Source organism: Ambystoma mexicanum, chromosome 4q, assembly GCF_040938575.1.
Source record: "Ambystoma mexicanum isolate Mex_15411 chromosome 4q, UKY_AmexF1_1, whole genome shotgun sequence".
In the NCBI taxonomy this organism is placed as follows: domain Eukaryota; kingdom Metazoa; phylum Chordata; class Amphibia; order Caudata; family Ambystomatidae; genus Ambystoma; species Ambystoma mexicanum.
This window is the reverse complement of record NC_090928.1, coordinates 517,571,313-517,585,428: the sequence shown is the minus strand read 5'-3', so window position 1 is coordinate 517,585,428 and position 14,116 is coordinate 517,571,313. Positions and strand designations below refer to the sequence as shown.

At 45.5% G+C, this 14,116-nt stretch overlaps 1 protein-coding gene across 1 annotated transcript in view; it reads left to right on the top strand.

Moving 5' to 3' along the window:
• The first annotated feature begins 7,017 nt into the window (after positions 1-7,017).
• The window catches only part of LOC138468540 (bifunctional protein GlmU-like), a 552,534-nt gene continuing 545,435 nt past the window's right edge, over positions 7,018-14,116 (top strand). The window contains exon 1 of the mRNA XM_069609022.1: positions 7,018-7,177. Coding sequence (XP_069465123.1) covers positions 7,175-7,177 — 3 coding nt within the window. The 5' untranslated portion in view covers positions 7,018-7,174. The remainder of the gene's footprint in view (positions 7,178-14,116) is intronic.

Here is a 14,116-nt window from a genome sequence, read left to right as displayed (position 1 = left end):
TTCAGGTAAGTTGGCATCAAACTGGACACAGTGAGCGTTACGCTGCCCACAGCAGAATAACGCAAAGCATGTTCTGCTGTTTGGGTGGGGTTTAAATAGTCTCAGGTAAAGTAGTCCAGGTAAAATAGTCCCAGGCCTGCCACACCCAAAGTAGTCCAGGTAAAGTAGTCCCAGGCCTGCCACACCCAAAAGACTAGACCTCATAGCTCAGTTCCTTGTAACTGAGCTATGTGAGTGCCTCCGTGTTGGCTGAACCCCCCCCCCATGCCAAGTTAAATAGTCCCAAGTAAATAGTCCCATTCTAATGTTGGTCTTCATGATGGTTATGAGCCTGGCGCCAAAGGCGCCAGCACTGACTCCAAGAGAGTCTTGGATGCGGTTTTAAGGCCTTTGACCTGGCCCTAACTGGAAGGCTGACTTTCCAGTGAGGGCCAGGGGCAAGGGTCATGACACCTTGGCTTATGGCCTAACTGATGAGAGATGGTAGGCTAATTGTCCAAGTGGGCAGTTATCTGACATTGTTCCCCGCACCTGGGTTTCGTTTTGCTTACGTGCTGCTAATGAACCAAATGTCCAAGGTTGGGAGAGAATGCCAACCAATCGTAGGGGCCTGTGTAATGATGTATTATACATTGTTGCAGAAACCAATCCGCTGCTGCTATTACCTGTATTATATGTAGTTATAGGTAATTCAAGCCGTGCCTACCAGATAAGGGGAAGTCAATGATGTTACTAAAACCTAAATAAGTGAGATTATTTTTTTTTTGTAGTGTAGACACATAGTCTAATGGTGGTCAGCCGACACGAGTTTCGACCCCTAGGGGATGTGCCTCATATGGTATGATTATGGAATTGTCTCTCCCAGAATTGATTCTGTCGTGGTCCAATGCTGATGCTGATGCTCACGGACGCGGTGTGTCCAGGAAGTGAAGTGAGGGATCTCGCCGCCACCCTGTGTTGGGTGACTATTTGTGCACTGCGTCCGATCAGTCGCGTTCCAAACTGGCGCATGCGCTCTGCTGCGTAGCAGAGTTTCAGTATTGAGCAGATCCCTTACTTCACTTCCTGAACACACCACGTCCGTGAGCATCAGCATTGGACAGCGACAGACCCAATTCTGGGAGATACAATGCCATAATCATACCATATGAGGCACATCTTGGGGAAACATCCCCACTCTTTCTACAAATAATCCTGCCTTGAGAAGGACCCCTAGGGGTCGAAACACATGTCGGCTGACCACCATTAGACCATGTGTCTACACTACAAAAAATAAAAAATCTCACTGGAAATACTGCACGTAGCGTGAGAATCTTTCTATGCATAAGATTCACTAAATACCGGAAATTGCAAGGTAACCAGGACTGGCTACATTTTATCATATTACAGTGATATTGTAACCATATTTCTCTTAGTGTACTGAGGAACAATGCTATGTGATGCCACTTCTTGTTTTGCCAAGGGGTGAAAGGTTGTGTGCCATTACTTTCCTTAATGTGCCTTGGGGGTGGGGTCAAATGACAACACTTCCTGCAATGTCATCACAGGTTAAGGGGCATGTGATATCACTTCCGCTACCCCTGCCATTTTGGTGAAATGGCATCTTTGGTAGCAATGTACTGGTAGCTTAGCATTTTTCCCTCCCTCAATGTGCTGGTATCTAAGAAAACATTGGTGGTTTATTTGATCAACCTGAACCTTTTGTCCTTCAGTGTTGGAGAAGCGAGTTTTGACATCCGCATACCAGCTCACTGATACTGTAGTAAAGCAGAGTTAAGCACTTTTTTCTGACTTCTGTGTATAATACATAGTCACAGGTTCAAATCCTGGAAGAGTCGACTCAGCCTTTTATCTTAGGTTGATAATTTGAGTACCATTCATTTGGGTCATAATAGCAGCTATTATATAGATACAGATACATTAATTGTGTGTGCCATATAAATGGTAACTGTTCTAAAATTGTTACTGCTTAGGAAATGAAGTCGGGTGTGTCTATGGAAATCTACCTACATCATTGCACTTCAGAAATAGCCACGTCTTTGGCCATATCGCCATACCCACTAAAATTGCCCTTTACGGCAAATGCATTCATGAATATTCAGACAAATCCACACATCCCCAATGAACTCACAGACCCCCCCCCCCCCCCACCCACACCCACTAGGCTCTTCCATCCATTTTCACAATTAGACCTTCAGCCAGTCTTTGCTTCCCATTCACAGATACCAGAGTCCCAGATCCAGCAACCCCCCACCCCCGGCCTCCTCTACTTACTGAATCCTGCCATGTCTTTCTCCTGGACCATCAGGCTCCCATGCAGTTGGACCTTCCTAGAAAGATTGGACAAGTCTCACCTTCATGTTGTCCTCTTAACCCTTTCCTTACAAACTTTTTCCCAACCATCTGGCATACCTGTTCAAACCTCCTTATAAGCAACCAATCCAGCCTCAGCCAACACAACTGTTAAAGCCCTACATCATTAACATCTAGTCATACTTAATTGTTCCCTGTCTGACCCTGCAATGAACACAGCTGAGCTCATCTCCATTATGCCACAATACCGCTCCCTCCAAGATGCCCCAATGCCTGGCAAATGCGACTGCAGGCCCATGTGTTCCCGGACAGTGAATCAACCAGTGGGAAAGATGCACCACCCCACCCCCAAGTGGACCCCAAAACAAGGCCTCGCCTAGTTTCCTTTTTTCTGCTTGCAACCGCCACCTCTTGGTGTATCAAATTCCTACTTGAACCAGCGGTTGACTTTTTAGAGTGTGCAAGGCCGCCAAGAGACCTCAGTGGTATTCAGGTCACCAACAGTTTAACCGCAGTAACATTATTGTATATTTTCAAGCAAGGTATTTTTCTTTTTATTATTTATATGCTCGGCTTCTCTATTCCAATGACCACTTTAGACCAGGGGTCTGCAACCTTTGGCTCATCAGCCATTTTGGGCTATCGCTTCCAGCAGCCCTAGCCAGCATAGTTAAAGCGTAGGAGCTGTAGTCCAAAACATCTGGAGAGCAATGGGTTGCAGACCCCTGCTTTAGAGAGTGCATGGGGATTTAGTGTGCGGTGGTAAGGGTGTATGAAGTCATTCCAGGAGAGGAAAGAGACAAGGACACACTTTAAAGGATAACTCGAATGTGATATATTTTTCAGGAAATTCAATAAGGCAATAAGCCCCGAGACGGCGGGCCAATACCACCCCAGGTAACACCACGGGGCTGTAGTTACAAAGACCTGGGGGCATTACCGTGGGCGGTATTGGCCCACCATCGAGGGGCTTATTGCGAGTAGTACCCCGGCCCATTAGACCGGGGTACGAATAGCATTTTTTAATGTTCCCAAACGCTGCTGCATTTCAGAACAGAAAAAAAAGTCAAATAAAATTGCCACTGTGAAAGGGAAAACGTAGTCCGTTTTCCCTTTCCATGACGGCCATCGGGTGTGGATGCGCTGGGAACAGAAGTGTTCCCAGCGCGGTCACTCCCGAGAAAAGAAGAAAAAAGAAGGTAAGTGGGGTTGGGAGGGGATAGTTTGCAGGGGAGGGGGGAGGAAAAAAAAAAAAAAAAAAACATACCCGAGTCCCCGGCGGGGGACGAAGGCAGCCTCCAGCCTTGTGGAGGCTCAGAGCGGGGATTGCCCCGTTTCAAGCTCCTCATTGGCTTAGGGGCTGCCACGCCCCCGCCGGGATCAAATGCAGGCACGCACATGCGTCCACACAGGATTACACAGTGGTATGGCTCGGAAACAAGCCAATCACGTTAAGTGTATCCCGTGGATGCACGTACGGCGGGTACTAATTATTTATAGAAAACAGAGCACTCAGGTTGTCTCATGCCAGGTATGCCGTGCTCGGCCGATGCAGGCTTTTCAGCTCACATCTCTCTGTGTTCCAGCCAAATAAATCCTCTATTTAGATTGGAAAATGTAAAACTGCACGCACCAGCAGGGACGGCATCGGGGCCTTCCAACCTTTACAATTGAAATGGGCCCCAGGAGTCTGGGAAGCCCGAGGAGCTGCCCTATTTTGGCATTCGCTCCCACCCCACATCCGCCTAACTGAAGACTTAACGGCCTTCCGCAAAGTACTGAAAACCTGGCTCTTCCCCTAAAACTACGCTGGGTAGACTGGAATGCACGCACAAGAAAGACAGGAGTGCACACTTCTGGAACACATGAGAGCATATGTGAGGCACACTGGAGAAGAATAAGTCAAGCAAGCATGAATGTGTAGTACAATCCCAAACGCCTGAAATGAACAAAATGAATAGAACGGACCTGCCCGCTCGGAACTGCGTGACATACATAATATGTTTTAGAATGCAGTGAACATTTTGAAAGAGTACTTATCATAACACACCTCACGCCTACTCTCTCCCTTACATCACCACTCAACTAGAACACAGAGATACTATGACACCATTCGGTATAACTGTTCTCATATCTACATCTCCCGCTCACTCCACAACACTCTATGTAAACACTGCTGGTCTCACACCCACCAGCCAGGCGTTCTCCTCAGGCCTAACGCAGCCACATTCGTCCTGGATAAAGCCAGCCAGAGCGAACACATACTGCTGATCTCTCAACCACCACACCTACCGCTAAGAAGCAGCTACCATCTGAATTCCGCACCAGCTGCACACATACCTGGTGCACACACGCACTTTTGACTCGCTCTTCTCTCTCTACTGACCCGAACTTCGGTTCCCGAGGGCGTTCAACCTACCAGCGCCTTCAGACCATACCAATGGTATATAAGGCGCTATATAAATGCAAAATAACATAACATAACATTCTCATAACACTGAAACATAGTCATTCAATTCTGGACATTAAATGTGCAGGAGGCACACGTTACAGGCTTCCTTTCCTGACGTCCTTAGACAGTCACATACCTCTCAGAGAATATAGCAAAGTTTTTATCACCTCCTTAACTGTTTAATAGGGACTCCTCATCATTAGCACCATGCTGTCAAAGAAGATTTTCAGTAGACATTTGGCGTTTCAGCTCCCTGCTGGCAGCCTGTCCTGCGATAATCTGCTGTGATTAGCCACCTCGCTCGCTGCTTTCTTTTGATGGACTAATCTTCACACCTTTAAGGCAAGGAGTGTGGGGGGGCAAACATCTTGTTGAAATGGACACAGACATGCCCTGACAGACCTTCAGCCGACCCTGCATGCCGCAAAGCAAAAGTCGGGAATGGACGACAATCTAAAACCTGCGCCAATTTCAGTGTATTTTGATAGATCACACACATGGTTAGAACCTTAAGAGACTAGGTCTGGTATAAAATAAGAAATAGTGCCAGAGGACACAAAATTAAGCGGCATGATCATAAGAGTGCAGAGAACCCAAAAACGGGGACTGACAACTTTAACATCCATTATAAGAGTGGGAATATAGCTATACTCTTAGATTATCCTGGAGGGCCTACGGTTTTGTGGTGGGAAGGCTCCAAAAGACAAGGTTCGGGATGCAGAAAAGCTGCTGGTGAGCATCTCCGCCCACTTAAATGTGATTGGCCACAAGCTGACTGTCAATGTCCAATCACTGAGGGTGAAGTCACAGTGACTGCTGCAGCTCCGCTCTATGCAAGGTGGACAAATGTGGCACATGCACTGTCAACCTCAGGGCTGTTGTTTTTCAAATGTAGGCAATTATAATGGGGAAGAAAGAGCAATTAGCCAAATTGTCGCAGCGGGTAGAATTTAGCCGTGGCCCGCTGCAGATGTACATCTCTCCTCTATCACAAGGATCCCCGGGATGGAAGGAGGGCAGTATGGGAGGCCCCCAGTCCTCAAGTTAACGTGGGAATGAAAGAAGCCTACCAAGACCCGCTGAAGCAGAGAATGGTGAGGGATCATGGCAGCCTTCAGTATCACGGTAACCTGCACTACCTGGTATAACTAGGCTACAGTGGTCACGGCTTCACAACCCAATGCATAAAGACAGCACGCCCCTCCTCCCCCGTGAGGGACGATGTGATTTTGCCACACACTAAACAGAGGGTGGATCAGGGGAAACGAGCTAAAGTCGAGTCCCCCAAAAGGAACACACTAACATCACACAATCTCAGCAGACACTCTGGTCCCTCTTACCCCAACCTCCAACTCCTAAGAAGTACATGCTGCCTACAGCACGGCTACCATTTCACAGCGAATAAACTCCCTCAAACACTCCACTGCTGAAGGTCATTCATGGAGGAAAACAACAGTCATGAAACCCTCAATGTGACGCAGGCCGCAGAGTCTGCGGACTTGAAAACAATCCCAGGCACCAGCAGCTTCCAGGGGGTACGTGCTCAGCACCCAGCACGGGACAACCGGTGCTACGGCACACCATGGCATGCCTCAGCCCATCCCCAAACCTGCTCCATAAAATAGAAGTGGAAAAGGTACCAGGGTCCCTAAATCCAGTATGAGAGCCAGAGTTTGTGAGGAAGTTGCTGAGGGTGATATACACAAGGGTGCAGTCAAGTCAGGCCACACGCCACAGCTGCCACTGCTTCCATGCCTTGCCTCCTGGCAAAAATGCTCCCCTCTTCCTCCAGTGCCTTACATGGCACAACTTGATATTGCCTAGTAAATATGCATGACTTCTAACTGGCTCCATGCCTTGCGTGATAACTTCTTCCAATCCTGCTGGGACGTATAGACGCATGCTTTTAATATCGATAATAGCACGTTTTCTATAGCACTTCATACAAGATTTCACCCGCCTTTACGCGCTTTAATAGGTGGTGTAATTACCCAATTTAATGGTACTCAATTTATTGACCTGTGTATTTGCCCTGCTAGGATTAACAATGTGCCACATAGGTTTCACACATGCCTCCGAGTCCAGTTTAGACTAAAAGCCCAGAATGCAAAGGACCTAATGGCTATGCTTATAGTTGATGTTTTTCTATTCTATGTATCCATTACTCGTCAAAACAAAGGGAGTGACTATAGCGCGACAAAAAAGGTTAAAAGCTTAGTGACTAGTCCGGCAGGGGGAGTGCAGTTGCACTTACTGCTTCGGAACTACAGAGTGAAGCGAAGGCCTGCGCTTCCGGGACTTGCTCGGTGTGACCTTTGAACTTCGTTTGGCAACCTCACGGGAAAGAAAAGCACAGACGCAAGCCAGGCAATTACTTGCAGCTCACGCGGTTTCAGCTCTGGTGGCACCATGGTGAGTACCTGCTGCGACCGCCGTGCCTCTACTGTACGTTTCCACGCGCGCTTGGTGATTCGGCGGCGGCGGCAGCTAGTAGACTAAGCAGCTTCGGTTCGTTTTGGAGTAAGGGAATGCGCACGGTACACGAGACAAGTCGCCCTATGCAGCGGAAGGATACCTTTTTATCCACCAATGGGCTCATGTTACACATTCATGTGCACAATGTTTTTCACTGACGCTGCAACGGCCTTCAAACCACTCGGGTTTTCCCATTCCATGCGTGCGTTGGTAATCCAGCCCTGACTGAACTTTGTATTCCGGAACGTGTAGTCCTGAATATAAATTGTCAATAGAAAAACTCCAAGTTCTAGAAGGAACGGAATACCATCAAGACTGGATGACAAACTCACTCTTGGAATGGGGAACGGGAGCTAGGTGCCCAGAGCTATAAGTGGGGCAAGAAATCATTTGGGGGGCGTGGCTTGTGGGATGGGCGTGGCCTAAAAAGTACACAAACTGTAGTAAGGTACGCAAACAAATATATACATGGATTCATATATAAATGGATTTATATATTTGTATGTGTACCTTACTATGGTTTGTGTAGTATGCAAGACATATTTTATAAACATAGAAATATGTAACACATTTATAAAAGATGGCTTGAAAAGTACACAACCCATAGTAAGGTACGCACACAAATATATAACTATTATATATTTGTGTGCATACCTTTATGGTTCGAGTACTTTTCAAGCCCACTTTTTTAAACATTTCTATGTTTATAAAAGATGGCTTGAAAAGTACACAATTCAATCCATCTTTTATAAAGCTTTGCCGACGGACAAAGCCTGAGGCGTCTTTGTCCGTCGGCAAAGCTTTATAAAAGATTGCTTGAATTGTGTACTTTTCAAGCCATCTTGTATAAACCTTTAAATATGTTTTGGAATCCCCAGGTTCGCAGAGGGTTAAAGACGCCTCGGCGACCTGGGGAAACAAAGGGACAGTAACTTCCTCTGGTGACCATTTACAGTGACTGACAGAAGTGCCAGCCAGTCAAAGCGTTGATGTGGCTGGCTGGCACTTCTGTCAGCTTGCCTGATTTAATGGCGCCTCATCTCCTGTCGCGGATGCGGCTGCAGCGGGATAATGTGTGCCGCCAACGTTATAGTGGGACCGGGGTGTGGAGGGGGTCCGGCACTTAACCTACTTAAAGCACTGTTGGTGCCTTTTGAAATGTCGTGTGTGGGAGGAGGGCCGGTAGGGGCCCCAAGTATACCTAGGAACTTTGAAATGTGCCTAACATTTGTGAATTGTGGTGAAGTATGATGATCAGCACCCCCAAGCCTTTAGTTTATTATGATGTTTATGTCTTATTCACTTACTGGCTCCCATGAAATACTCCAAAGCAGATTTGCAAAAATGCATATATTTTAAGCAGTGCACTGTGCTCTCGAGTTTCCTCATTCTCTGTGCCAGAAAGCAATGCAAATATGTTTTTTTTTTTTTTAATTCTGGGGTTTGTATCCCTACATTGAAAATGGAAGAGAGAAAACTACAAGTCCCAGAATTAATTGAAACAACTGGACACGATTGCCTTTCTCAGCAAAGAAATTGGGGAAACCGTGAGAGTTCCGTTTATGTTATTGTTTTTTGTATAGAGCAACTGCTGCCATTTTCATTGTCTCTTGGCGTTTGGGACCTGTAGGAAGATGTGCTGTGTTTAGCTGTTCGCTGCAGATGGAGCAGTGAGAGGTTGTTTTAGATGTTGTGCTAATGCATGCAGACTGTAAGGAAATAGGCTGCACATTCAGAGTGAGCTATTGGGGGTATATTTGGTGGTGAGTGGAACGTGGTGTGGTCAGATATGAGGCTAGTAACGGTTTCGAACTTGAGGGGAGCTGGGAGCAAGAAGAGGCTGGTTAGATTGATAGCAACAGCTATCGGGAGCTACCTTTGGCTCCCCAGGAAACTGATGTTGAACAAACACACCTATGTGAATTTAACTCTGTGCTTTTGGGACAATCAATAAATAAACATTCAGGCACATCTACTCATCATTTAAACTGTAAAAAAGTAACACAATGATATGTTTGCATCTTTTGTGGAAGTTCTGTTTGCAGAACACTAATTATCAGCTCCTTTTTCCCCAGTGGTAGCTCCTGGTCACTGGTTAATGCTGGGTACCCAGGAACTGCGTTAAGCTCCTGCTTATCCAATCTTCATTTCGATCCCTACTAGTAATGTCCATAGACTACAGAATGTAATAGTCTGATGCAGGGAGGCTAGATAGTAGGGGAAGACATATCACTGTGTGAGCAGTGGGTACCAGCCATCACAGTGCTCTATGCAAAGGAGCAAATGGTATTGTGGAGTAGAGGGGAGCAAATATCATGGTGCACTTTAGCAAGGAGGAGATATCACATTGGACTTCACCAAGGGGACATCACTTTGTGAATAGTGGGGTGAATATGTTGCAGTGCATAAAGCATGTTTCACTATGTGTTTAGAAGATGGAAACTTGGCAGAAATGCACCACTAATTATTTGACCTCCAAATATTCTTCACTTTCTGTTTTCTGAATGCATGGCAGACATGTTCACTATTTATACAACTCCTGGATGCATAGCAGAGTCTCTTCACCCTTTTTCTGATTGCTGGAAACATAGCAGAGATTCTCTATGCTTAATTTGTAAGAACATAAATGGCAAGGTCCAAATAGTTTCTAGCATGCCTGTGACACACCGGGGTGGACACCACCCACGTCTAATCCACACAGTGTCAACATATTTGGGGATGAAGCTGCAACTCCCACCCGTTCATTGAAGGTGAAGAATGATCTGACTCTGGCAGTGCCAACGTAACATATTAGTTTTTTTAAAACACACCATCATTAACATTTTGCTCTAATTCCATAAGTGGCAAGTGTAACATATTGACCATCTAACCACTGACAAAAGAGCAAGCGTGCGTTCCTCCTATGATGAAGTGATGGACAAATACAGGCAAAATCATTACTGATCTAATGACATTTCCTGTCAAACACCGCAGTCAGGCCTTCTTAAAAATGTTGTCACTCATGACAGGCACTCCTCCTCGACATTCGACTTTTCACTGACCTTGTCCCTGTGTTGGGGCTGCTCACTCCTGACTGTCCTGTTGCCAACCCACCCTTCCGTGGCAGTACTGCTGGTTAGTAAGGCAGAGAATTTACACCAGTGTCATGCATGCCGCGTTGGAGCAGTGTGCAGGCATGGCTAGCACGAGTGACCAGCATTGTCAACTTCCAACTCCATTCTTATTCAGGAAATTTGATAATTAGCCATGACCTGCCAACCTAGGCCACACTGTTGTTGATTGTTGTGTTACTATGATTGACTGACAAAAAAACAAAGTTGCCAAAATACCACAAATTAATCAAACTGGGCTCAGAAATAAGTGCCGGGGCTGAGCCCTGGCAAACACCCCCACCAAGTGCCAAGGATGAGGTATCTTGTCCTTGGGATTACCTCTCCAGTGCCAAGGACGAGATAGATCGTTGTTGGCACTTAAGGGGTTAATGAAGGAGAAAATGTAAGAAGGCTTTGCATGGTGAAGTACTGAAATCACCAAAAAAGGCCTTGGCACTGGGAGGGAAAACCCATGGCAGTTAAAAGGTTAAGCACTGGAAATTCGTAACTATTTTATCTGATTGCTAGAAACAGCAGAGATTCTTCACTTTTTATTCGATTTCTGGAAACATAGTCGATTCTTTTGCTATTTATCTGACTGCTGGAAACACAGCAGAGATTTCCCCTATTGCTTGAAACATAGCAGAGATGAACAACGGTGAGATTCTTCGCTAATCGGCAGAAGAGCATTATCACTGTTGATGCTGCTGTTGGATGAACATCAGAGACTCCCCACCATTTACTTGACTGCAGATACGTAGCACATTTTCTTAAATGTTTATCAAGCTGCTGAATGCATAGCTGTGAATAATGACGTTTTTCACTATTTATCAGACTGCTGGAAACATAGCAGAGAGTCTTCGCTGTTTGCCCAACTGCAGCAAACATAGCAGCGATTCTTCAATGTTTACCCGACTGCTGGAAAGATAGCAGAGATTCTTCAAGGTGGCGTTAACACCCAATCCGGCCCACCGGAGAGGGTGTTAAGGTCATAAGCACCCCAGGTTAACAAAGCGGCAAGCAGGGGTGCTAAAAAAAAAAGGATTTTCCTTCCTACAACGGTACGTGCGCAGTGTCCCATTGTACGAAGGAAAATCCTTCACCAACACGGCCACCATGGAGAGGGAACCTGGGGTGCTAATGGCGTTAAGCCCCCGTTCCATTGACTGGAACGGGGGTTAACACCCAGAGCCCTCGCTATCCACCCTTGCTTCGCTCGGGCCTATAACTTGGTCTGCCACACCGTTAACCCCCATACCAGCCCTTGGAATGGGGGCTTAACACCACAGTATTATCCAGCTACACATTCTATCTATTTCTATCCATCTATTTTTATTTATAATGCGCCAATGCCCTCAGGCATCCAGGCGCTAAGACAGAGAAAACAAAACAGAAGTGAGGATTACAAAACAGAAGCTCTAAGAAATCACTTTAAACAAACAACCTAGTCTTCAGGAGTTTCCTGAAAGTAGAATGATTTTCTTCCTTCTAGAGTTATTCAGGAAGCTAATTCCAGGCCTGCGTCACCCGAACAGGAAAGGAACAACCATTACCCCAGGCTCTTTTAAATCGATTGACCCTCAGAGTATATTCCTTTGATGAACATACATTCCTATTAGGGCAATAGATCTCTAGTTTCTCTTTTAGATATTGAGGGGCAGTCCTAGAAATGCACTTGTGTCCTAGTGTCAACAATTTAAAAAGAATTCTGGCTGCCACCGGAAGACAATTAAGCTCTCTACGGACCGCTGTCAATGGTTCTCTCCGTGCGGTATGATAAACTATACGCACTGCTTCATTTGGTACTTTCTGCAGTTTATGAATGCAGTCCTTACTGGCACCCCCTAACAGGGCATTCCAGTAATCCAGTCGTGGTAAAATAATCGCACATACTAGTTTTGCGCAATTTTCCCTTGTGACCATGGGGCCAACCAATCTCAAGACTCTGAGATAAAAGTTAGCATTCCTATCAATATAGTCCACATGGGCATCCGCATTAAGCATGGCCTCCATTGCTTAGCAGAGATGTTCCACTATTCATGTGACTTCCTTATACGTGGGTGAGATTATTCACCATTTACCAAGTTGCTGGCTTCTCTTCGCTGTGTATCCGGCAGCTGATGAAATGGCCATTTCCAAGACGGGCAGTGTGTCCTCTGGGCAGCTTTCAAAACTGAATAGATTTCCAGCTAGCCCCAAGTCACTGTGAACTATTCATCCAGTTCTGGCTTTCTGCTTGCCATCTAACCCTCATGTTGCTATTCTCATCTCCAAAGCCCTCTGAGTTCACGTGCTCTCATGCCTCTTGATGCATCTGTCATCCTTTCCTTACTCTCCTGACTGATGCATTTTGGGATAAACCTGTCAGAGCCTTTAAGCAAGGCAGGGATATGTCTTCTGGAGGGCTCTGCAACTGCTTATTCTGTTTAATTTAAACTTTTACCAGAACCGCCTGAATCAATACCATTCAGAGAGATTCCAGTCGTACCTGTACAGCTTTGCTCCTACTGTGAGATTTCACGTCATATTACTTGACCTAACACTGATGTGCGCAAGAGAGCTGGTCCCAGACATGAAGTTAAGGAGCGTACATGGTGAGGTTTGTGTCCAAAAAAGGCTTCAGAAAATCCTTAGACTAAGAAGAGCAAGCCTGCACAGCTTCAAACTGCAACCCAAATCACTGTTGTATGCTTGCAGAAAAAATAATGTGTCGTTTTGTTTGGCATTGAATAGTATTTATCAGCCTATCAACACACAAACTCAGCATTGGCGGATAAGGAAACTGGAATTTGCCCAAGATCAAAACGTTTGTGTTGCGTGGGGAAGCCAGAGTTGAAAACAGGTGTCCTTGTCGAAGGGGCGCAATCTCTTCCTTTGCAGGCTGTTCCTGTGACCAGACCTCACCCACACATTCTCTCTCTGAAACGTTTAAGAGGTGCATCTAAAATGCAGCCTTCTGTTGGGGTGTGATAAAATACTCTCTGAAAATAATTTCAACAAGATTGCACTCTGAAGTAGATTGCACTCTGAAGTAGATCCATGCAGAGTTTGGGATAGAACTCTGGCAAATGCATCAATTGATGGTGTCCTGCTCCTGCTGCCCTACATTATAATCTCATTGCACACATGCCACATTTTATACGGAAGATGCTAGTTCCATCCTCTTTCTGTGCATTCTGGGGCTTCTAGTCTTGGATAGCTACATTATAAATTCAGGACTACAAGTCCCACAATTGCATTGTCTATTGAAATATATTTCGATGCGCCCAGGCAATATGTGTACTGTTTTATTTGTTTAAATGTTTTTAGCTAAAGCAGAGGCTGCCTGAATGCACAACAAAAACATAACGGGAAGCGTGACGCCATTGAAAATCAGAGGTTCAAAACAATATAGCCCTCTAACTGGTATTTACCAATAAAGAGACAACACTGAGTGGATGCCAAATGCAAGTTAACCCAGCTTTATTAGCAATGTAAAGCTGGGGGAAAACCAGATCAACAGCCAAGCTCTCACTCAAGATTTTCTCCAACATTTCAACAGGAAACAGCAGTTTATATAGTCATTCTGATGACATCATAATCACTAGTTATGCAAACCTACCAAAGTTATTGCTCCTGATCATTGGTTCCCTCTACTAAGCTACATATATAATTCTATATGTCCACAATAATGATTGCATAACTCTTTATTGAAGATTCCACCCATAAAATATCCCATAAAATGTGCTACATCATCATGCTTGAATATTATTGGTAGGCTCTAAATTATTTCTGCGGTGAAAAG